This window comes from Xenopus laevis, chromosome 8L (assembly GCF_017654675.1).
Source record: "Xenopus laevis strain J_2021 chromosome 8L, Xenopus_laevis_v10.1, whole genome shotgun sequence".
Taxonomy (NCBI): domain Eukaryota; kingdom Metazoa; phylum Chordata; class Amphibia; order Anura; family Pipidae; genus Xenopus; species Xenopus laevis.
Window position 1 is genome coordinate 17965409 of NC_054385.1, and position 25419 is coordinate 17990827.

At 40.2% G+C, this 25419-nt stretch overlaps 1 protein-coding gene across 12 annotated transcripts in view; it reads right to left on the minus strand.

Moving 5' to 3' along the window:
* Positions 1–25419, minus strand: part of nr6a1.L (nuclear receptor subfamily 6 group A member 1 L homeolog) — a 169325-nt gene that overhangs the window by 123710 nt on the left and 20196 nt on the right. For 6 of the 12 annotated variants that reach the window (XM_018229561.2, XM_041572499.1, XM_018229562.2 and 3 more), the window contains one exon: positions 8197–8238. The exons of 1 other annotated variant lie outside the window; for it this stretch is intronic. In XM_018229561.2, the coding sequence (XP_018085050.1) occupies positions 8197–8238 (42 nt within the window). Of the gene's footprint in view, positions 1–1840; positions 5705–8196; positions 8239–17283; positions 18015–25419 lie in introns of those variants that run through there. 5 more of the 12 variants (XM_041572500.1, XM_018229564.2, XM_018229563.2 and 2 more) reach the window with 3 other exon arrangements.

The window sequence follows — 25419 nt, forward strand, 5'->3', positions numbered from 1 at the left end:
ATCTCTCTCTTCTTCGGGCAACTAATCTCCCTGAAAAGCCTTCCCACCATCTAGAATGTGAATAGCCAACGAGATGGCATTGGGATCGCTTCGGCTTTCCAAAGTCGCCTCAAGTTTCCTCATGAGGCAACTTCAGAAAACGAGGTGATCCGAGTGCTATCACGCCGGCGATTCACATTCGAGACGACGGGAAGGCATTTCAGGGAGATTAGTCGCCAGAAGAAGAGGTGATTTGTTGCTGGGGGACTAATCTCCCCGAATCTGAGTGTGTGCCACCACCCTAAAAGTTAACGTAAAGGTGAACCATCCCTTTAAAGGGCAGTAAAATGAGAACCATTAGTATTGGAATGGCAATTTGTTTATTGTTGCTCCTTGTTCTTAAGAAAAATTTTAGCGCTCATGGAAAAAAGAGGGTACATTGTAGCATATTTCTTATTAGAGTGGCTAATCAGCTCAAAGAAAAATCTTCAAAAAATGGTTCGAAAAATCTATACCAACCATTTGTGAGGTGTTACTTGAATTAAAAATCCTTCACACCAACGAAGCTATTGATTATAGATTTGGAAATACTCCTAATTGCCTAAACTTTAATTCGAAATGGAAGATCTTCTCTCAAAATTTAGACCCTAAAGAAAGAGACAAAAAATATTCCTGATTGTTCCATGAGACCATAGTGCCTACACAGTCTAGCCCTGTTAGCAGAGTTTTACAAAAATGTACCCTATGTAATACTACAGCTCACTGTTATTTTACAAACATTGTACTATTCAAAATGTATAGTATTTACTAATGTAATTGTTATATCTTGTAATTGGTAACATTTCTTTTTGATTAATACATTGTGTGTCATGTAAAATTTAAATAAATAAAAAAACTATTGAAATAACGTGGCTATGTTTCTGCATAATGTCCGATAAGGTCATGTACTATTTTTTTTCTCAAAATACATGGCAGTAGATGTTGGCAATAATCCATTTATTCCTAAAAAATATAGTACATTTATGGACCTGCAATTCTGTAGTAACTGCAGACTGGGGCAGGGCTGGTTCATGGTACAACCTAGTGATGCCTAGACCTAGATTTACAGAAACTTGTTTATTATAATAAATAATGCACTCCCATTTTAAAATATGAGGAAAATAGAAGTCACCTAGCCATCTGGATGGTCACGGCACTTTTCTGTGATTTCGAATATCCTCATGGGGGTACGTTTTCACAATGTATTTTATTTATATTGCACTACTTGTATTGGGTACAGAGGGTGCCCGTCACACTACAGGGCTCATTTGTAACCACTAAGTGCAGTTGCAGTTGGGAAAAGTTAGCAGCAGTTGTTGTAGGAATACATAATGCACTTCATTAAGGGTCATTGTGCCTAAGTGAACTCCTCAAACTCAGTCCATTCTTCGACTGTTCTAGTGAATCATGCACATTGGCAAGAATGTGAATTGCTGGATGGCATATATGTTGCTTCGGTTTTCTGACGTCGTCTGAAGTTTCCTTGTGGGGCAACTTTGGAAAACCGAAGCGATGCTGGAAGGTTACCGAATAAATATCCCTGATATAAAAAGAAATAAGGATCCTAGATCTATTTCTTATAATATTAAATACTACATCCAAACTGCTACTCGTGTACTATAACAGATGGTGAACTCCCTGAATGTTCTTCAAGTGACATGTAGGGCCATTAGAAGTTCCTGAGATATATATATATATATATATATGCAGAAAGAAGCGACACTCACAGGTTGTTTTTCAGTGCAGATAAGTTGTGCTTTATTCCACTCAACGTTTCAATCCCTCACAGGGATCTTCGTCAGGAGATTACAAACAAACAGCCAGACCCACTCCCAACCCAGAATTTAAACCCCCTGGCCGTTTATTGGCGCCAAAATTGGTTGCTAAGCAACCATCAAGTGGTGTGGGAAAGTGTGTGGACACACTAGGATCAGTATAGGAAGTGAGCAGTATTCATAGTTCTGGCAAGTGTAGCCATGTGAAGCAAAGTGAGCGTAGTTAGAAAAGAAAGAAAGTTGCAAGTCAAAGGGATGTCTCCGTGTCAGTGCAAAACCATTCCTATAGACCATAGTCATGAGCCAATCACGGCGCACCTGGATATGAACTGTCCAATCAGCACGCAGTGTAGAGGTGGGTGTGCGCCTAAGCGCTCTGGGATTGCTGTACGCGAGTCTAGACATACACAGGGGTTACCGGGGCAACCGGCTAACAACAAATCTTAATGAGCTGCGCTGGTATGACAGGAGGAGCCGTGTCAGTTTGTGTTCAGCCTAGCGAGGCTTAGAAGGAAACGCTGGGAACGCCCAATAGTACAGGCAGTATCTGCGTGCTTTAGCACCCTTGTTGGTGCTGTGGCTGCGGATTACTTAAGACTGCTTTCTGCCTTTAAATCACGTTTATCCGCTCACTGTCTTACGAGACCACACCAGCCTTTATTGAATTTGACACGGGTACTTTCATCATACCCCACATAGCACTGTGACATGGATCAATATCGTTCTCATTTAGGTGTAGGTCTAATGGTTACTGACATGTACGGAGGCAGGGAGAACAAAGGAAAGAAAAAAAGGTGATAAATATAGGTTAAAAGCAAGTTACAGGAGCGAGGAAGAGCAGGAAAAAGGAACATAAATGCAGTAATAGTGTCATATCATGTTAAAGGGGCCAAAATCAAGATCAATAGGGCCCAGGGTCTTACTTCCGCCTGTGTAGACTCTGTATCAGAGGAGGGAAGTATCACTTATAAGTATTGGTTACAAGACCAAATAAGGGCATCTATGTTCAATGTTGCAGGAAAGGGAGTGGGATCTATAGTACATAGTCCAATGGGTCAAGATTTATAGGAAGCACCCCAAAGGGAGTGTTTCATTAAGTCCGCGAGGGGTCACCGTGTCCAGTCGCTGGATCCATCCTGCTTCTCTTCTGAGGAGGGCCAGATCTCTGTTGCCACCTCTAGTCAGTGGTGGTTGGTGGTCTATCGCCATGCAGCGGAAAGTGGGCAGGCCATGTCCCATTTGTAGAAAGTGCCTTGCAACCGGTTGTTTAGCTGAGTTTTCTTTGATGGCCTTACTGATTGCTGATCTGTGGTTAGCGATCCTATCTCGTAGAGGGGTGGAAGCTTTGCCTACATAATACAGCCCACAAGGGCAGGTCACAATGTAAACTACAAATGGTGTGGTACACGAGAGTCTATGTTGGATCTTGAAGCGCTTGCCTGTGTGTGGATGAGGGAAGTCTTTTCCTATCAGTAGGGACCTGCAAGTAGTGCAATCTGGGCATCGATAGCAGCCCAGCTTCTGTTGTTGGCTTAGCCAATTAGAGGACGTCTTAGACTTATCACTAAAGTCTGTTTTAACCAGCAGATCCTTAAGGTTATGGTTTCTGCCATGGCCGAAGATGGGTGGTGGGGCTTCAAAGAGGGACAGGCCATTGTCCATGGCAACGATAGGCCAATTCTTTTGTATACTGGTCCTCAAATGTTTAGAAACATGCGAGTATTTAGAGGTAAAGATCATCCGTTCTGTGATAGGCTTGTCTTTGGTTTTTCTGGTAATCAGATCGGTTTGTGTGAATTGTATGGCTCTCTGAAGTTGCTGAGTCAGGAGTTCTTTCTTATATCCTCTTTCCAAGAATCTCTCGAAAGTTTCCGTTAGTTGTTGTTGTGCTTTCTCAGGGTCACTGTTGTTGCGAATTGTCCGTAGAAATTGTGAGTATGGGATTGCCCGGATAGTGGAAGGTGGATGGTCACTTGCTGCGTGCAGGATAGTGTTCCTGTCAGTCGGTTTCCTATACAGGCTTGTCCCCAGCCCATCTTCTGTCTTAAAGATCAGCAGATCAAGGAATTCTATGCTCTTTGTGTCATACTTCAAAGTGAATCTAATTGGAGTGTCCATAGAATTGAGCATGTTAAAGAATCCAGTCAAGGACGCAGCATCTCCATCCCAAATCAACAGCAGATCATCGATATATCGTAGATATGCAATCAGTTTGTCTGCCGCTCCCCTCATTATGTAATTCTGTTCGTAACGTAGCATAAAGAGGTTTGCATAAGACGGTGCCAGGGCACTGCCCATTGCTGTGCCCGATATCTGAAGGTAGAATGAGTTCTCGAATCTGAAGTAATTCTTGGTCAAGGCCAACTCCAAGAGGTCAATCAGAAATTCAGTCGGAACAGACTTGTCGGACCGTGTTTCTAATGCTTCTCTGCAGGCTATTATGCCTTGTTCATGGGGTATCACGGTATAGAGACTACTGACGTCCATAGTAGCTAATAAGCTATGTTCTGGTACTTTGCCAGAACTCGTATATATATATATATATACTTTGGATCTCGTGTATATATATATATATATAAAACCACAATCACAAACGTGGACCAGCACCTGGGGCAACGGAGAAATCAGAAACACAATATGGTGTAGTATATTCCAATTGGGTTATATAACACCCTGTGTGTAGATATAGTTCCTTTTTGTGCAATTATTAAAGTGAACTGTTCTTTTTCCCCTTTAAGTCTGACAACACCGTTTCACTCCAGCAGCCTTCACCAATTTAGCAGGAATGCCTTACTTGCAAGAGCCAATCTGGGGACAGCGCATAAATTATTTCCCCGCTGTGGATCCTCCTCACAATGTACCTTTAGCTCCAGAAAGGGAACATAAAAATTCCATAGTATAATTCTGTTTATTAAAAAACAAATTTTCTTTAAAAAAGTTGGGTTCTCCTCTTTTCCGCAAACTAACCTTTCTTTTTTCCCCTTTTTCATCATATATAAAACCAGCCTATTGGTTTTATTTAATGTTTAAATTATTTTCTAGTACTTAAGGTAGGAAGATTCAAATTATGAAAAGATCCATCATCCGGAAAACCCCAGGTCCCGAGCATTCTGGATAACCGGTCCCATTCCTGGGACCTGACAGCAAATAAGAAAGTGAGATATTCCAAAATATGTCTGAGCCCTTGTTAAAACATGAGGTCTCAGAGAAGTAAATGGCTGACACACAAAAGTTCAGAAATTTGAAGTATTATAATATTTTGCAAAGAATGGAAAACCTCATCACAAACTTTTCAAAACGACTGTTCTCACCAAAGAAACCAAACTCCCACCACTGACCTTTCTCTACGAGTGATAAGTGAATAGCGAACGATTGTTCCCAGAGTTATATAGTGTTTACCAGTTCTGAATAGGATTAATAATTCAGCCCTTATAAGAAGATGACCTTTATTAGGGTACCAATCTTTTGCGGACCAGATATCAAGGGTGAAACTCTGTTGTGAAACTCCAGGGATTCTTTCTCTGGGATACATTTTATAGCTTAATTGCACTGAGGAGCGTAAATCAATTATTTCTCCTGTTTCAAGCAACAATGCAGCTCATTCTTATGTGGTGGGTTTCTGGCTCGCCGGTACCAAGGCTCCTTGTTCTTGAGAGTTTTATGATGGCGCAGTAAACACCACTGCTTACAGAAGCTGGTCAAGCATTCGAAGAGGAGGTTATGCTTTCTCGAACTTCTACTGACCCCTGACCGCCCTTGTCCCTCTTGACCGGCTTGCTGGGTGTTTTGGAGGGGGCAACATCTCCCTCTAGAAATGAACTTAGCCTGAACCTGCATCATGGATTCCTGAGACTGTCCGTGGAGAAATGTCCTTAACGATTTCTTTCTCACAAGGCTACGACTGGATAGGCCTGCATAGCGGAGAAGGTTAAGGCTGGCGCACTGCTTCTAACACAAAGCTAAGGAGATGGTTTATCAAGCAACATTAACATTTATCAAGCTAAAACAAGTGTCTTAGTATCAATGACAGCTAACCCTCAATCAGGAAAGTTCTCAAGCCCTTCCTATCACATGTTCCTAAATCTCAGCCCTTATGTATTAGCTAGTTCTTTATTTAAAGCTTATCAGGTAGGTCTTACCAAGAAATCTTCTGAACTCACTCATAGCAATAGATTTAAGATATTAAGACATCTTGTTACTAAAGGTTCCTACCGCTTTAGGGCTAGTCCACACGAGGAGATTCGGGGAGATTTTGTTGTCTGGCGACTAATCGCCTCCTCTTTTGAGCGACTAACTCCCCGAACTGCCTCAGCGTTTTTCCCCATAGGCTAGAATGAAAAGTCGCCTGCGCTAATGCACACGCGGGGATGCGTTTTCAATAGTCACCCAAAGTTGCCTCGTCGGCACGACTATAGAAAACGCATCGCCGCGTGTGCATTAGCGCAGGCGACTTTTCTTTGTAGCCTATGGGGAAAAACACTGAGGCAGTTTGGGGAGATAGTCGCTCAAAAGACGAGGCGATTAGTCGCCAGGTAAAAAAATCTCCTTGTGTGGCCTTACCCTAAAACAAAACAGGGATTATTGTCCATATATTGCATTGGTCAACTACATCAAAGTCATCCTTGGTCTGGTTAAGCCTCTACACTTGCTTTTATCTGATTCAATAACTATTCTCCTATTTTATTATACATTTCATAGGGAAGTTTTACCTGCAACGTGCTTTCCAAGGTGAAAACTCCCAAATAGTTGCTCTTTAAATGGACATTACAGGGATCACCTCATTGATGATGAGGCTAACGAGCGTCATAACAGAGAGCTGGATACTTCTTCTGTATAAATTATAGCAAGAGTTGTGATCACCCACTATTTTAAACCATCAGGTCTGGGTGCAATTAGCTAGTTGGCCAGCTTAAAGGAGACATTTTGTGTAAAAAATAAGAAGTACCAGTGCGTTATACTCATTTAGGTATATAAGAATTGTGAAACCAAAACACATCCATAGTTATAGATCTATATATTCATATTTAAATTAAATCAGTACCATCTTCTATACGTAAATAAAACCTGCATAGTAAACCAGCTATGTTTGAAGACAACACTTTCTTTACCTTTCTACTCCAGAACAGCTGCTCAGCATACAGAGATCAAGAATAAGCAGAAGTGTAAATAAATCAATAAGAAGCATTTTCACCACTGCCTTCCAAATAACCAGCCAAAGTAAATTAGATTTGTGGAACACTTGGGTTTAGAGAGAATCTCCAATTAGGCTTTCTATCAACATCTGCTGTAGCATCAGGGTGGTGGTCCAAGCACCCTCCTGTTAATCTTCATGTGCACTGTTCAGCTCTGCTGGGGGCAATGGGGATTTCAAACTAAACACATACTGGATTTCAACACCAAGAGGCACATTTATCACAAGTCAAATCAAATTCATGTGAGTTTTTAAAAACTCCCATAAACTCGAAATTCGACAATTCGAAATTTATTAAAAAAAAAAAAAAACAATTTCCTAAACTCGGGTGAATAGGATCGACCCAAAAAAAACTCAAAAAATTCTAATTAAGAATTCGACCCTTGATAAATCTGTCCCCAAGTATCAAAGGCAGAGAACAAGTTGGCCCACTGTCCAGCATCTAAAACAGTGTTAATATGCACTGCACAAACTGAATTATTGTACACCTTATTAATATTTTAGTACAGCAACACAAAAACTTTAGCCAAACTTTAACTAAAAAGTCAGTTTTTTCATTCTACTGCGCATGCGTCTGCCCCGGGAAATTTGAAGAAAGAAGAAACCGGATGAAAAGCGTTCCGTGGTGCTTGCTGGAATAACCCCGGGCCGGTGCAGTTTTCTTCTGATAGGAGCACCGGCCCGGGGTTTCAGGTAAGTAAATACATTCACTTGGGGTGCCTAACATTTGGTATTTACCTTTGAGTTAACTTTTATTAGGATGTACAGAGTGATATTCTAAGGCAATTTGCAATTGGTTTTAATTTTTTATTTTCTGTGGGTTTTGAGTTATTTAGCTTTTTTATTCAGCAGCTCTCCAGTTTGCAATTTCAGCAATCTCGTTGCTAGGATCCAAATTACCCTAGCAACTATGCAATGATTTGAATAAGGCCTGAATAGAAAGATGAGTAATAAAAAGTAGCAATAGCAATACATGTGTAGCTTTACAGAGCATTGGTTTTATAATATACTACAAATTAACTTAAATGTGAACAACCCTTTTAATTATATTAACATTAACTTGTTAAATAGCCAGACATATCATTTTTATCATCAGGATATGATACCTGGACCTTTTCACTGCTCCTACTAAGGGTTTTGTTTTTTTTTACAGAATGTGTACATTTTTGGAGATTAATAATAAAATTATATATTCTAGTATTATAAACTTACCTGCAGTATGTTCATTCTCCCCTGCTGGTTCCTTGTAAAAACCTAAAAAAATACATATTTTAAAAAAAAATATTTTTAATTAAATAAAAATACTTCAATACCTTAATAAATTACCTATAAACATGAATATCAATCCAGAAACCAAAACAAATGAAGAATTATGAGCATTCACTAAAAAGGTGGTCACAACAACAAGAGAAACAGACTTTCTACTGAGCTGAGGAATGTAGCAGGGCCCTTAGTAACTACTAAACAGTATCAGAACCTGTTTGTGAAAGAGGTCACCTTCTCAGATTTTTGGCAACCCTGTCAAGATGTTGTTGTGGTCGATTAGCTGGTCCATGGTTAAAATAAGATTCAATTAAACATTGTTCTTATAACACCCACACTTCAATATTAACTTGGAGTCTGGAGCTAGCTAGCAATCCTCCAAAGGATGGCAAACATGGGGCCCAAGACAACATGGCTTGTGGATGAACAGTGGTTTCATTACATTAGATTAAATGACAAGTCTAAGGTCACATTTCTGCATCATATTGAATCTTACATTGATACAATATATCACTACGCAAACTGTGTAGGAAATGAAAGACTGAGTTGGGAGTCAGTAAAGCAAAGGTTGCATGCAGTGAGCTTACTGAATATGACTCTATACCAGGAGAGCCCAAAAGGTAAATTCGGGATCTACCAATAGACCTCTAGCTGGTGATCAGTAGATCTCAAAACACTGTCAACAAACAGATTGTCTAATTCACCCTCCTGTTTCGTGCTTTTCATTTAGATATTTATTACACTAAGGTGATGTAAGAAATAGTTGTTTGTTAAATATAGCAATATACATTTGTATTTATGTAATATTTTCCATGGAACAGAATGCTAACAATGCTTTTATGGATGTAGATCACAATGGGACAACATCACTAAAAGAAGACCTTGCATTAGTAAAGTATGGGCACTCCTGGTCTAAATCAACTCCCAGAATCTTCCCTCCAAGATGTAGCTATCCTCTTAATACCTGTAGGTGGAAAGTGACCAGTGTTTCAAAGTGCTCCAGGACAGTTAAAAATAATAGTGGTAAACAGGATCTATCATCTACTGACCGCTTTCAATTTGTTTCTGAAAGCAAACCATGCAATCTGTCATCCTCGGGAAGCCCCCTAACATCTAATCTAAGTGGTACAAAATGTATACTCCACACCTGGTCTTGCACACACACTGCCTTAGAAAACCAAAAGTGTAGATGAACAAATTGATATCTCCCCCTACACTCCTATATGGTGCAATCCTAAACTAAGACACTTTCTGACAATACCAGACCCAGTACTTTGGGCAAGATATAATATCAAATACATTGGCCAGCTTTATGGCAGCCAGGGGTTTAAATCATATGAGGACCTGGCAACTGAGTTTAATCTTCCAAGAAACATGTGGTACAGATATTTTCAAATAAGACATGCAGCACTTAGCCAATTTCCGACTACCCCCAAGTTGTCCCTCTCCTTGCTTGAGGAAACTCTAAGGTCACCAAATCAGGGGAAGCTAATATCTCGCATCTATAACACTCTTAATCAACAAAGAGGCAACCCCTATGCACAATGCCATACCAAATGGTTGCAAGACATACCACACTTAGATCTGGATGACTGGGACGATATTACACATTCATATCTGCCTTCGGTAATAGGTAGCAATGACATCCTAATACAATACCGTATGATACATAGAACCTACCTTACTCCGACAAGGCTGCACTCTATGGGCCTTAAAGCAGATTATACATGCTTTAAATGTGGGATAGATCCGGGCACTTATCTCCACACCTTTTGGACATGCCCGCAACTGTTCAAATTTTGGGACAAGTTAGTTAATTACATCACACAAATTCTTAATATACCGAGTGTGCGGACACCGGAAGCATGCCTTTTAGGTCTGGTTGAAAACATTACATTTGACAAATACCAACGTATTCTATTGAGGTTGCTGTAATTTTACGCAAGGAAGGCGATTACCCTAGTCTGGAAGCTACCCAGAGCTCCCTCCTTAAAATGTTGGAAATCCCTAGTGAATGCAGCTCTTCCCCTATACAAATTAACATATCTGAGTAGAGGTTGCCCGGACCGGTCTGGAAAGGTCTGGGGCCCATGGTTAGATGAACTTGACACAGCCTCTGTACAGGACAATGGTTAATGTGCTACAAGATATAGATACTGCGTCACTTATGATGCATTGCCTTCGGTCTACCCCCCCCCTTCTTTCCTTCTGTTACCCTTCCCTCTTTAAACCTCCTATCCTCTGTTAAAAAGGTTTACAATGCTTGTACCATCTCTTTCTGTTTCAGTCTAAGTAGGCATTGTTGCAGTGATGAATATGCAGAGATACGTTAGACTGGTGTAAATTTGACCTCGTGGATGTATCAAGCTTGAAAATAAAATCTTTTTAAAAAAAAAGTGTAGATGAACAATTAGCCAGACACTTCATTTGCACTTGTTAGCAAGAGCACTCCTATTGGAGTCATACAGGTATATAAACACCGTGAGATGTGACTGATTATCAGAAGACTAACATTCAGCATGTAGATGGCCCAAATTTAAGTTACTTTGCTTCGATTACTTACCCTAACCTCCTGCTTTACTTACTTACTTACTCCTGCACCAAGCAAACCGGCATTACTCGGTGTGTTCATAAACATTCACAATTTGTGATAGTGCCAAGTTTAAAAAGCTCCTATGGACATTCACAGAGCGAATAAAATTTCTCAATTCTGTTTGCACAATATAAGCATGAGCAGGGAAAATCTGTTCACTGTGAGAACCATTCTCCGCAGCGCACATTTTATAAATAAGCACCAATATCTTTTTCATGTAGTATTCCTCCTAGCAATATAAAGCAGTTAGAGAGATTCACTGCTGTGATTGTACTCATTCCAAATCTTTCCCCTTTCAGGAAAAGCCCCTTTCACCTGCAGATCTCTGCCCTGCAGGCTTTTCACTTTTATTCTATTGTCCAAATGAAAGGCAGTCGTCAGGTTTCCTTTGTTAGATGGGGTGGGCTTATCAGTGGGGCTCAGATGCCTGGAAAGTGTATGTCAAGGAAATCTCTTTCTACTCCATGCCACCCACCTCCTCCGTGGCAGAAATGTGTGTTTGCAAATAGAATTAATGCCTGCAGTTTTTGCTTACTAGTGAATTCTTTTCACTGTAAGTGAGGCTTTACACAGACATCTGCTAACTCTGTTGAACAGTTGTTTCGTAATAAAAGATTTTTTTCTCTTTACATTCAAGGGCTGCAATCACCAGACAGGGTGTAAAGAAATTATGGAATAAAGCGATTATCCTGATAAACTTGCATTTGCACGAAACCAACACCATCATAGCAAGTGCAACTCACTTAAAGACCTGGACATGTAAGTTGCAGCTTAACCAGGAAACTTTTCGTGAGTTCGCAAATCGAAGACACAGGAAAGCAGTTTGGGGAGATTAGTCGCCCCAAAAAAGAGGTGATTAGTCGCCGGGCGACTAAATCTCCCAGAATCTCCACGTGTGCCCTTACCCTTGAAAGTCAACCTACAGGTTTAACCGATAGGAGACAATTAATAATCATTATTACAGACAAGATATTCTTAGAGAAGATTGAGGCCTTAAGGGTCAAAGCACACGCTTAGATTAGTCGCCCGGCGACAAATATCTTCTTCAGGGCGACTAATCTCCCCGAACTGCCTCCCGCTGGCTAGAATATAAATCGCCAGCGGGATGGCACTCGGAGCACTTTGTTTTCCAAAGTCGCCCAAAGTTGCCTCACGAGGAAACTTCAGACAACTTCGGAAAATGAAGCGATCCGAGTGCCATCCCGTCGGCGATTTACATTCTAGCCGGCGGGAGGCAGTTCGGGGAGATTAGTGGCCCCGAAAAAGAGGAGATTTTTGCTGTGCGATTAATCTCCCCGAATCTAAGTGTGTGCTCTGACCCTAAATTGTAAAATGTAAAGCCCCATACACAGGCTGTAACTGTTTGCAGTTATTCAACTGACCAGCCCATATGGCCAACAATCTGATACAGTCTGTAATGGCCAAGGGATAGCAAAATGGCACTTATCCTCTCTTTCTGCACATGGCCTAGTCAATGAAGAGAATTATGTAATTTTAGCACATTTTTTACATGAGATATCCAACACAGACTCACTCAGTGCAATCTATTATATGGGCAGTTTTTTCCTAAATTGAGGGATACAAATTCATGTCTGTGCATACTGTATATGGAAAATAATAAATATGTATATATATTTATTTAAAACAACTGTAAAACCCTATTACCAGGCAAACATTTTTGGTTTTTAGTTTATATCCCTGTTTAATTACAGTTGTTCCTCTACGACTCACTGAGCTCCTGAACCGAAAGACAAATTGTGGCCCGGCCAGGATGCCAAGGAGGGATATTAAAGATCATCCATCCGGGTCACCCTAACTCTGAATGCAATGTTACCATACCTACATTACTGCCAATGATTCTTACTCCAAATGAGTTCAAAGGTTGCTTAATAAATATTCTTCAGTGACTTATTATTAAATCATTGCCATCTGGTCTCCTGATGCATTAAAACAGGGATTTTCAACCTTTTGAGCCTGTGAGCAACATTGAGAAGAAAAAGGAGTTGGGGAGCAACACTAGCATGAAAAATGTTCTTGGGGTGCCAAATAAGGGCTGTGATTGGCCATTTGGTAGCCCCTATGTGGATTGTCAACCTACATTGAGGCTCTGTTTGGCAGTGCGCCTGGTTTTTATACAACCAAAACTTGCCTCCAAGCCTGGAATTCAAAAAATAAGCTCCTGCTTTAAGGCCACTGGGAGCAACATCCAAGGAGTTGGAGAGTAACATGCTGCTCATGAACTACTGGTTGGGGATCACTGCATTAAAACAAAGTTGTAACCTCTGCAGTGTTTCACTACTGAACTAAAAGTAAATATAAAGTACCTATAAACTTTTTTTGAAAAAAGGTTATTGTTTAATGGTTTCCTTAGGTTGTTTTCTAATGGAGCAAAGTTATAACATCGTACAAGTATGGGACCTTTTATCCAGAATGCTCGGGATCTGTGGTTTTCCAGATAATTTATCTTTTCATAATTTAAATCTTCCTAACTCATATACTGATACTGACACTAAAAAACTACTTTTTAAAATATGAATGTACATTAAAAGTTACCTATAGGTCATGTTGATCGTTTTTTTTGCGGAGAGGTTTGTTTTTGCAAGTTATTGTTAGTTGAAGTTTCTAAACCTGACTGTTTTGCCAACCTGACAGTCCCATCTCAGCCTGTCAGTTAAAGTTTCTAATGCAGCCCCCTCATAAAGAAACATGGGGCATCAGACGGGTTATGGCAAAGTTATAAGTAGCTTTCAAAGGCAATATTATGATAGATGTAAAAAAAAAAGAGTTTAATTTCTGGTGTCAGTATCTCTTTAAGTCTACTAGAAAATCATGTAAATATTAAATAAACCTAATAGGCTGATGCTGCTTCCAATAATGATTAGTTAGTTTGGTTTGGATAAAGTACAAAGTATGGTTTTATTATTACAGCAAAAAAGAAAATAACTTTTCAAAATGTGGAGTTTATGGGAGACAGCCATTCCGTAATTTGAAGCTTTCTGTATAACAGCTTTCCAGATAACAGATCCCACATCTGGCATTTCTGAATGAACAACCAGAAATGAAGCATAATTCATTTCATATAATGAGCCAGGTCTAATTAAACCTCATATGAGGTTGTACAAAAAAGCAATCGCCGGTGAGTAATTGATGATTAGGAACAGACACAGGGGGTGATTAATTTTGTTGCTTGAACAGTTATATTTCATGGTAAGGCATCATATTTGGGCCATTCATAAACCGATATCTGCTGGTGCATAAGCACCTTTATGGTTGGCCAATACATTTACAATCCAGTTCTCGAGTCTGACACATAATTTGCTAGGGATGCACCAAATCTCGGCTTCAGTTTGGGATTTAGCTCCAATTCCTATTCGGATTTGGCCGAATCCCGAACTAAGCCAGGATTTGTATCTGAACACTTAACATCAAATAATTTTGTTCTTGTCCATTATAAAAACACTATGCAGCATGTCTCAGCAAAGAAATCAAACAGTTAAAATATGAGTGTATGAATTGTATAACAGTCAAGCACGAGATGATTCAGGAATATAAGGAAGAATTCTCCAAAGACCACAATCCTTGAACGGTTTCCCTTGTTTAGCCTTGAAGACTGCCTGCAGCAAACTTGAGATCTCAGCCTGCCATTGCTTAAGGCTATGCCACACACAGAACACATAAACCATTAACCAGAGATTAAAGATTAAGCAGAGTGCTGTTAAAGAGAAAACGTGTGGCCATTCATGACTAACAGCTTCCCGGAAACCTTGTGAAGAACAGCAGTTGGGTTGCATTAGATATAAAAGGACAACTCATGAAAAAAAATCACCTCTTGCAGCTCGATTTTTTTAATTCAAAACATATAGTATTATTAGAAATCCCTTTGCACGTTACTAATTCATTTATAATACCCTTCTGAAGAAATATAACATATATAGGAAGGCCGGTATTTTTTTCCAGAAAAGGTGGAAACCCTAAACGTACCTAATGTACAGCAGTGGAATATCAGACAGAATTCAGAGCCTAGAAGAAACAATGCTTATGCTTAAGTACTTTGAGTTAGATCAAATTTAGTTATAATGTATTTTGGCTGCTATTTTTTGAAAAACAAAAACACACAGGTAAACCCAACCCCCCATCCCATACTGATTAGCCTGATGTCAAAACCCCCCTCCTCCACTGTTAGCTCTGCCATTACATCAATCCAAATGTTGAGATCCCAGGGCCCTTAAATGACTGTGCAGTGGGCTCCACTTATTATTGGTTAGATCATCATACAAGGCACATGGGGGTTTCTTCATCTGAATTTTTCAGCAAGTGAAAAAAGATCCTGAAACTGAATGATTTTGTGGTGTTTCCCATTCAAGTAAATGCCAGGAGGCAGGGGTCTGAATGAAATCAACCTCAAAGGGTAGAACTACATGGGTGTTTTAACATCCCCTCCACTCGGACGCAACGAGAGGAATGATAGGCATCACATCGGATGCGCCGAATCTAAGGTAATAGGAATGTCAGACGTTGTCGCAGTGTGCATCCGACACGACTGCCGGATGCGAACGCAGCATGTTGCATCTTCATCCGACAGTTGTGTTGTGTCGGATGCACGCTATGACTACGTCCGACATTCCTATTACTTACCTTATATTTGGCACATTCCTGCTCTTCCTCGCATCGGAACGGAAGGTAAAGGATGTCAAAATGCCCATGTAGTTCTACCCTTTGAGATTGATTTCATGCCAGACCCCTGCCTAATCTCCGAATCTAAGGTAATAGCAATGTCAGACGTTGTCGCAGCGTGCATCCGACATGACTGCCGGATGCGTCTTCATCTGACATTTGTCGCGTCGTATACACGATTTGACTACGTCCGACATTCCTATTACTTACCTTAGATTCGACGCATTCCTGCATTTCCTCGCGTCGGAACGGAGGGTAGCGGATGTCGAAACGCCCGTGTAGTTCTTCCCCGTGGCACACTCTGGCATTTAAGGGGTTGTTAACTTTTAGTATGATGTAAAGAATGATATTCTGAGACAATTTACAAAAATGCATCTCCGTTAGAAATAACTGAAATTGCCTGCTCGGGAGGAAACTTCGGGCAACTTTGCGATATGTTTACCGCCTGTGATTTCCGTTATTTCCAATGGAGACGCACCTCATCGGGAAATTTGTTGCATAAATAATCGTGGACGACAGCTACTTGTCACCATAGACAATAGCAATAATTGGCTTTGCAAAGACACTACTGGGGGAATGTAATGTGTTTCATTAGCACAAAAAAAGACAAGACGCATTCGAATGTTAGCGACCATGTTTGCGTCCTTTTTGACTGATTAAACACCTCAATGACTTCCTCGCAAAGTAATGTATTTAATTAAATTTCACAAGCACAAAGTCTTTTTAGCGACAAAACGAAACTCCAGAGCAGGTGTTAACGCTAAACCTTTTCTTAGCAAAAAGCGCAATTTAATATTCACCAGCAACTGATTTTACATTGCAAGCAGTGCTAAACATTCGCAAAGACACCATTTTAAATAATGCTTGCGACTTTTAATTACATTCCACCTTACGTGGGGAAATCATTCTCCTTCTGGTGCTAGGCTTAGAATAGGATTGCAGTTTTAAAGGGTTTGTTCACCTTTAAATTAACTTTTGGTATGAGTGATATTTTGAGACAATCTGTATTTGGTTTTCATTTTTTATCATTTGTGTTTTGAGTTATTTAGCTTTATATTCAGCAGCTCTCCAGTTTCCAATTTCAGCATTCCGGTTGCTAGAGTCCAAATTACCCTAGCAACCATGCATTGGTATGAATATGAACAGGAGATGGCCTTAACAGAAAGAGGAGTAATATAATCTAGCAATAACAATAAATGTGTAGTCTTACAGAGCATTCATTTTTTATATGAGTCAGAAACATTCATAAATAATTAAAAAAGAAAAAAATGAAAGCCAACTGAAAAATTGCTTCAAATTAGCCATTCTATAACATACAAAACGTTAAAGGTGAAACACCCCTTAAAGGTTCTTTTCTAGCCATAAACCGCAACATACAAAACAAAAAGTCTCTTTATGAAGACTATTATCAAATTCAAATGGTAATGTTATTAAAACAGGAGAGCAACCCATAGCAACCAGCAGTTAGAAAAATGAATGTCTACAGCAGTTAGCAAAATGACTGGTTGCTAGTGAACCTCTCTGCAAGAAATCTACATGTGCAAGGTAAGCAGATATTCCATTAATAATCCAGTACCTCTGCATTACCATGAAAGCACGCCATTAAGCAACTGTCAGTACCCCCTGCCAGCCTTCAGTTGTCAATGGGATGCAGGGCCGCAAAATGACCCAAGACAGCATTGCATTAAAGTTTTGGGATTAAGGGTAAAATGTGGATTCAGGTTGTGAAGCAGAAACTCGTTGCATGGCTCATGAGTCATCTTTCTTACCTAACATCATTTTGGCTGCTACAAGGGCAGGAACAGTGCGTGCTGTGATCCGGAGCCAAGCATATCCCTTTACATTGTGAGTTTAGGCCTGTCACCTCAGGCACACTCCCAACTCCACCCACACATCTGTAGCACTTGTGACCCTGACACACGCCAGCCTGCTAACACAGCCCCCCAGTGAATGGGAACATATGCTAATTACACAGAGGGGGGTGAGATTAACCCTCTAGCACGTGCCCACTTTACAGTTTTAGCAATTACTGCACCTAAGACTTTTTTTTATGCTCAGCATTAAAACCTCAAGTCTTTGCCAGAGTTGGATAAGCATTCAGCTAGAAGTCTGCGTTCCGGCACATCAAACCATGGGCTATTATTTGTAATGCACCTTAATATTTTAAGGTGGTGAACAAAAAGCAGCAGGGTAAACCCCACTCTCATTAGACAGTGTCTTGATTCTAAAATGTAGGCAGCTCAGCAGAAAACATTTCAAGAAGAAAACCAGAGCCATAGATTATTTAGCAAACTCAGTTCACAGTGGATGTTACTCTTTAAGTATGATATAGAACAGGGGTGTCCAACCTGCGAAGCGAGGGCCACATGCGGCCCAGGATGGATATGAATGAGGCTCAGCTTGAAACGTTCAGTTCCAGAAGAAACGTCATAATAATATAATAATAAGTCTGTTTAATATCCAGGTGTCCCATATTCCAGTGTATAGCTCCATCTGGTTATCCAACTGGTAATTGTAGTTCTTTTCTGTGTATTTTCTTTAATTTTACAAATCAAAAGTGTTTGTGTATTTCATGTGTGGCCCCAGACAATTTTTCTTTTTCCAATGTGGCCCAGGGAAGCCAAGAGGTTGGACACCCCTGATATAGAATGTCCTATTCTGAGCAACTTATCACCTGGTCTTTATTTGTTATGGTTTTTTGAACTATTCGCTGCCTTCTTTTACGGCAGGTAGGGTTGCCACCGGGCCGGTATTTTACAGGCCTGTCCGGTAAAAAACGATGGTTGATCCCAATAGGGGAAAAAGATAAATATATAGAAAGGCCAGGATTTTTTTCCAGAAAAGGTGGCAACCCTAACGGCAGGCAACCACTAACGGCAGGGAACCCTAACGGCAGGGGTCCTCAACCTTTTTTACCCCTGAGCCACATTCAATTGTAAAAATAGTTGGGGAGCAACACAAGCATGACAAAAAGTTCATGGGGTGCCAAATAAAGATATTTGGCTATTTGGAAGCTGCTGTCTCAAGGTGTAGTCTAAAAGGAGACTCTGGTTGGCAGTACATATGTTTTTATGCAACTAAAACTTGCTTCCAAATCAGGAATTAAAAAATAAGCACCTGCTTTGAGGCCACTGGGTGCAACGTCCAAGGAGTTGGTGAGCAACATGTTACTCAGTAGCCATTGGTTGGGGATCACTGTTCTACGTGTATGAGAACTGTTATCCAGAATGCTTGGGGCCTGGGGTTTTCCAGATAACGGATCTGTCCGAAATTTGCATCTTCATACCTTAAGTTTACTAGAAAATTAAATATTAAATAAACATTTATTAAAGAAACACTAAATAAACCCAATAGGCTGGTTTTGCTTCCAATAAGGATTAATTATATATTTGTTTGGATCAAGTACAATATATTGTTTTATTATGACAGAGAAAAAAGGATATTATTCTTTATAATTTGGATTATTTGGATAAAATGAGTCTATGGGAGGCGGCCATTCCGTAATTCGGAGTTTTCTGGATAATGGGTTTCCGGATAACAGATCCCATACCTCTACTACTTTCCCATGGACTCTGAAACTAAAAGAAAATATCGCTATCCAATAAAATTCTATTGTTACTATTTTTATATGCTCATTCTATTCAAGCCCTCAGGAGAGTGGTTGATAAGAATACAAAGAAAATGAAAACCGACTGCAAAAAGTTTTTTTAAGGTGCCCATGCATGGGCCAATAAAAGCTGCCAATTTGGGCCGAGTTGGTTTATCGACCCGTGTATAGTACAAGAGGATCTGTTTGAAAATCGCTCAGATATGATTGGTTTTAAAAACAAGGACTGCATCTGTGCAACCTCACCAAACAAGCAGATCTTTACATGCTTGGCCACATATATCACAGTCTTACATTACAGTTAACATTAGTTTAAAGATAAGTTACCCCTTTACCTTTAAGTCAGTGGCAAAAAAATATATCAACTCTCTCCCACACCCATACACACTGAACCAAACTGTATCCCACCACTAAACCCAACTCAATCCATACAGAAATGAAAAACATGCAAATCAAACTGAAAATTGAAGTGGCATGTAAGAAAAGAATAAACCCATGTTATTTCCATAGGCCATTGGTCACATTATTACTATTATTATAACAGAAAGACAGAATCAAGACAGTTTTCCAGCAGTGACAGAACGCCAGACTATATCACAGCTGGAGCAACTGTTGAGGAGCTGCTCAGAAGAGAAATATAAAACTCTTCCCTTATTGTACATATGTCTGTCTGCAGACACAGATGGCTGTGGTTCTGCATGGTAAAACCAAGCAGGCTTATCAGATACATGAGCTGTCTCCTGTGGGACCAAAGTAGCACATCCAAATGTTTTCATGCCTCTGCCCGAAAATTAAACTGATGCAGATATTATATCAAGACCACCCAGTCGCAGCTAAACACTCAGGTTGGCTTTGTTTTGCCGTATATACACCAAAAAATCACTGGGAGAGAATTTGAGAGTTGTAGCTCAACAATACCCGGGCAGCTGCAAGTTGCTTTGACCTTACTGTGTCTCTCTTGGTGTAAAAGTTAAAAGAAAATCTAAACCCACTGAAGTAAGGTGTCCCCGTAACCTGAAACATATAACTATGGGGCAAACATAAATTACTTTAGCTGGTAATTTTCATAGAGGGGTACGTTTTCAGTTTCAGGGAGACACGAAGTTCAGACTGGTGGCAAGAACCCACACAGGCATCAATAGGTACTTGCAAAAAATATCCAAGGCACACAGGCTGCTGCAAGCAAGGAACCCCTTGCACGTTTATTGTGGAAGTGAACAACGTTTCGGGGTCACGCCCCTTTGTCAAGCTTGATAATTTTTGCTTGAACATTTTGTGAGGTGGCTGAACCTCTACCATAGAGCACCAGACATCGCATAATATACTTTGGGTGTGCGAGAGCCAGCTGTAACATCTATCAATAAGTACTTACCACTGAATATGTACGGGTGCAGTTCTGATTGTTAACATTTGAGAACAATAATATCCGTAAGGAAATTAAAGTGATACAAAACATTAATGGGTTCCTCAGCAACAATAATAAACAAAGTTTCCAAACAGGTAGTAAAGGTAAAGAGTAAAGTAAAGAGTTTTAGCAAACCTTTGTGAAAAAAAGCCAATCGGAAAAGCGATTTCCATGCAATATGTAGTCGTACTGATCATCAATACGCAACGTAATTACGTCACCAGCATACAACACCGCAGGTATGTATATTTGCGAAATCCATCTCACGACAGTTTGGCCGCCACCTTGAAAATATTTCAGCAAAGTGTATTTCCAAACCATAGAGTTCAATAATATGGTGTTTCCTTGGTGTATTTGCGTTTCTGCTGAAAAATGCAAATACTGGCGTTGCATGGAGGATGTTGGCTAGCAAGTGCCCCGTGGGATTTGCTATCGTGCATATTCCATTATTTTAAATAGGGCTTCATTTTATGCATATTTACGCTCGGCTGCACGTTTTTAAAAATGCAACGTAAAAAAAAGCCACGTGTGATCTCGCCCTTACCGACTCCTGAAAAAAATGTAGAAGAAGCCAGCTGATTAACAAAACCGGAGGAGAACAGACTTCTGCTACACTGTTTCAAGTGTGAGATCTAGAGAACATAATGGAATAAACAAATACTGCTCTTCAGTAAATTGCCAGTGGGAAAACATATGCAGTGCTTCTTTTTAGTAAGTTCTCCGAAGTTTCCTTGCAAGGCAATTTACATTCCCCAGGAAACATCAGAAGAGGCTAGCCTATGACCAAGTGATAGACGCAAAACGCGTTCGGCTTTGGTTCTTAATTAACGAAAATAAAATGTAAGCTTATTAACCTTTTACAATCTGACTCCGGCACTACTACTACTTTGTGGGTTCAGACCAGTGCCAGCCTCTTCTGATGTTTCTTGGTGTCTGCTCCCTTTGCTGAAGGTCTGGGGCGTGTGCACCCAGGCCCACCGTATACAGTGGAAAGATCATCAAAATGCACCGAATATATTCTATATATACTCACATTTGTATAACTTACGTTCCCAATCAGCCTGCAGATTTCAGCTCCAAAATCCACATGTGCCTGCGTCCAGGCCGACGCAATGGATACGTTGATCTGAGCACAGCGGCTGAAGTGAGGCATGCATTTATCCGCAGGCCGAGACTAAGCCTGGTTTGGTCATAGCCTAATAGTTTGAGAACCACAAATAATAAAGATCAACTGAAAAACTGCTTAGAACAGGTCTATCTAGTGTATAACATACTAAAAGTTAAAATGTTACCTTCATCCTAAAATGTTAAAGATCTGTTTGCCATTCAAATTGGCAAAATGCTTTCCTTCAACTAAAAATGTACTTTATAATTGATGCAATGATATAATGAATTGCCTCCATTTAGAAGCTCCACCTGAAATTTGTTTTAGCAGCTCTTATGGCTAATGGCACATAATTTTTACACATCAGCGGAGAAAACTCCCTCTGTCGCCTGCCTGTCCCTGTGTGTACAATGACATGCATAGAATCAGCCCATCACCACACACAATGAAGATTTTGTTGCAAAACTTTAACTGACCCATGTGCCATAAGCCTTGGTCAAACTGCCAGCTTTTCCACCATGTAACTAAATAAAAATTGTGAAAGGGGCACAAACAGAGGAAGAGGCAGTTGGTGAATTCCTGAAACTTTATGACAATAAGGGGCACATTTACTAATGGTCGAATATCGAGGGTTAATTAACCCTCGATATTCGACCCTCAAAGTTAAATCCTTCGACTTCGAATATCGAAATCGAAGGATTTAGCAATATTCGTTCGATCGAACGATCAAAGGAATAATCGTTCGATCGAACGATTTTCCTTCGATCAAAAAAAGCTAGGAAAGCCTTTAGGAACCTTCCCCATAGGCTAACATTGATGCTCGGTAGGTTTTAGGTGGCGAAGTAGGTGGTCGAAGTTATGACAATAAGGGGCACATTTTCTAATGGTCGAATATCGAGGGTTAATTAACCCTCGATATTCGACCCTCAAAGTTAAATCCTTCGACTTCGAATATCGAAATCGAAGGATTTAGCGATATTCGTTCGATCGAACAAAGGAATAATCGTTCGATCGAACGATTAAATCCTTCGAATCGAACGATTTGAAGGATTTTAATCCATCAATCGAACGATTTTCCTTCGATCAAAAAAAGCTAGGAAAGCCTTTAGGAACCTTCCCCATAGGCTAACATTGATGCTCGGTAGGTTTTAGGTGGCGAAGTAGGTGGTCGAAGTTTTTTTTAAAGAGACAGTACTTCGACTATCGAATGGCCGAATAGTCTAAAGATTTTTAGTTCAAATCGTTCGAAGGTCGAAGTAGCCAATTCGATGGTCGACGTAGCCAAAAAAAACTTCGAAATTCGAAGTTTTTTTTTATTCTAATCCTTCACTCAAGTTTAGTAAATGTGCCCCTAAGCATTTGCAGGGTAGTCATTTTTTTCACATAGGTTGCATCCTCGGCACTAGCAAGGTAGCTAATTACTCCATAAAATGACCACTCTATAAAAGGCCAGAATTTGTTTGATCTAGCTGAAGCGACCCTAATGATGGTCATAAATAGCCCTCAGGCCGAACAGATGGGAGTGTGTACACCTTTCTATTGTTCAAAGCGTTCATGTTTGGGAACAGAAGGTGCTCTCCATCACTTTCTCATCTCACCATGTACTGGCTGACAACATGTCCGATCGCTGAAACAATATCCATAGTGCTTGGGTATCGTTGAAAATTGGTGGGACAGCATACACACAGATAACTTCATCTGCACATGTATGCTCACCTTTGAGCTGATCAGAATACACATTCATTTGCCACTGAATGTTTGGCAATCCATGCCTAGGTAAAGCCAGGGCAGTATAGTTATATGATTAAGTATAGCACAAACAGGGTCTATTTCAACAGACCACCCTGCAATCACATGGGACTGTATGTCAGCCTGAAAAAATGAAATCCTCATCCTTAGTTGTGGGTAATGGGGGCATTGGCAGATGCAGAATTGTGGGAAGCTGCAACTCAATCTCACTTAAGGTGGCTGCTCATTTGGCAAGGTCCCCAAACAAGCGGATCTTAAATCGAAATGCCCACCAAAGGTAGGGCGATATTGTGTTAATCCAATCCTTCGGCCCTAGGGTCAGACGATCGGATTACAGAGAAGGTAATGGGCGTCAAAGGGATGAGCACTAGCCGATGCAGTCCTCGAAGCCAAAAAAATCAAACCTGCCTGATATTGATCTGAAAGACCCATATAAACTGTCAAATCTGTCTAAAAGACTGATATCGGCAGTCTTTATCTGCTCGTGTATGGCCACCCTTATGCTCAGATGTGTTCAGGATACTGGACCATACATACATTTCAATGCAATTCAGCTATCCATATGAACTTAGAAATCATACGATATTGTCTGTAAGGCCCTTAGGCTGATCAGATGGACACCACTTGCCTCTTTGTCCCCCCCCTTAACTCTGAACTGTCTTGCTAATCAATCAATAAGGACTCTTTGTATTAAGTTACTACCTATTGAAGAAATGCACAATATTTCAATCAGTGCAGAAAGAGAAAATCACAAGCATTTCAAATTAGATTTGGAAACAAGATTTTAAAAAACTGTACAGAACTCGTTACATTGACAGAAAAACCTTACATTCTTAATGGATAAATGTAGGGCAAATGAGATTACCCACATAATAGCTGCTAGTTCTTTTGTAACCAGCGCACTGATCAATAGCAGAAATCATTATTTATGCAAGCTACACTATTTAAACATTTAAAGATTGTGCTTGTGTTGGTGGATAGGCCTGCATAAAAAGGGTTAATCAAATTAAAACCTAATACAAAAGGCCCTTGGATCCCAATGGAGAGGTCGGATCTATAAGTTCTCTGTTATAAAATGGAGAAGGATTAATGACTGCTCTGTGTTTTCATTGTTATTAGCTTTAACCAAAAATACAACCCCAAAAAAGCATCAGATTTTTTTTAAAAAAATGCAACAATGGCAGCAGTTTTGCTACCAGCAGAGCATTTAGGTCCTATAAGGTTTAGGGAAACCTTAATTATAAGTAGGGCGTACAATTCTACCACAATATAACCAAGTGATTCCTATTGATTTGCTTATGTTTGTTTGTGCAAGTGAGGGAGAGTCAAACATACTCATAACATTTACTCAGCAAGAAAAGCTACAAAACATCAACATCAGTTTGGGTCTCCTACGCCATCATAGAAATATAATGTCAAATAAGAAAATGTGTAATTGGTTTTTAGCCACAAACCTTTAGATTGCAAGATCTTTTGGGCAGGGCCCTCTTAACCTTTTGTATTAGTTGTTGTAGCACACTGGCACAACTGTTGACTGTCAACACAAATGTAAAAAAAAATAGAATAATCAGTTCAGTGGATGTCCATATAAGCTTGCCGAAAATAACGGTGGGTTCGGATGCACACGTGCCCCAGACCTTCTGCAAGGGGAGTTTGCACAGGAATACTTAGTTACTTAATACTTAGTTGCAGGCTGGTACTACTTGGTTCGGATTGGTGCCAGCCTAAAACTAAGTATTCCCGTCAATACAAATGGCAAATATTTAGAAACTTCTAGTAGTCAAGATTGGAAATGAATTGGCCACACACAATTCTATGATTGTTTACTGCGGTTCTTGATCTGACCACCAGTATTCGAATGAATATTTTAAAGGTGCCCTAGGGCCCAACGATCGGATAAGCCAGAAAGATCTGCTCGTTTGGCAATCTCCGTATGTCTGGCCAGCTTTATCCAGAGAAACCCCGCAGCTACACGCCTCTGATAAGCCTTGTGTTTGTCTTAATGACAGACATTTGTCCCAGATGTAAAGCTACATGCA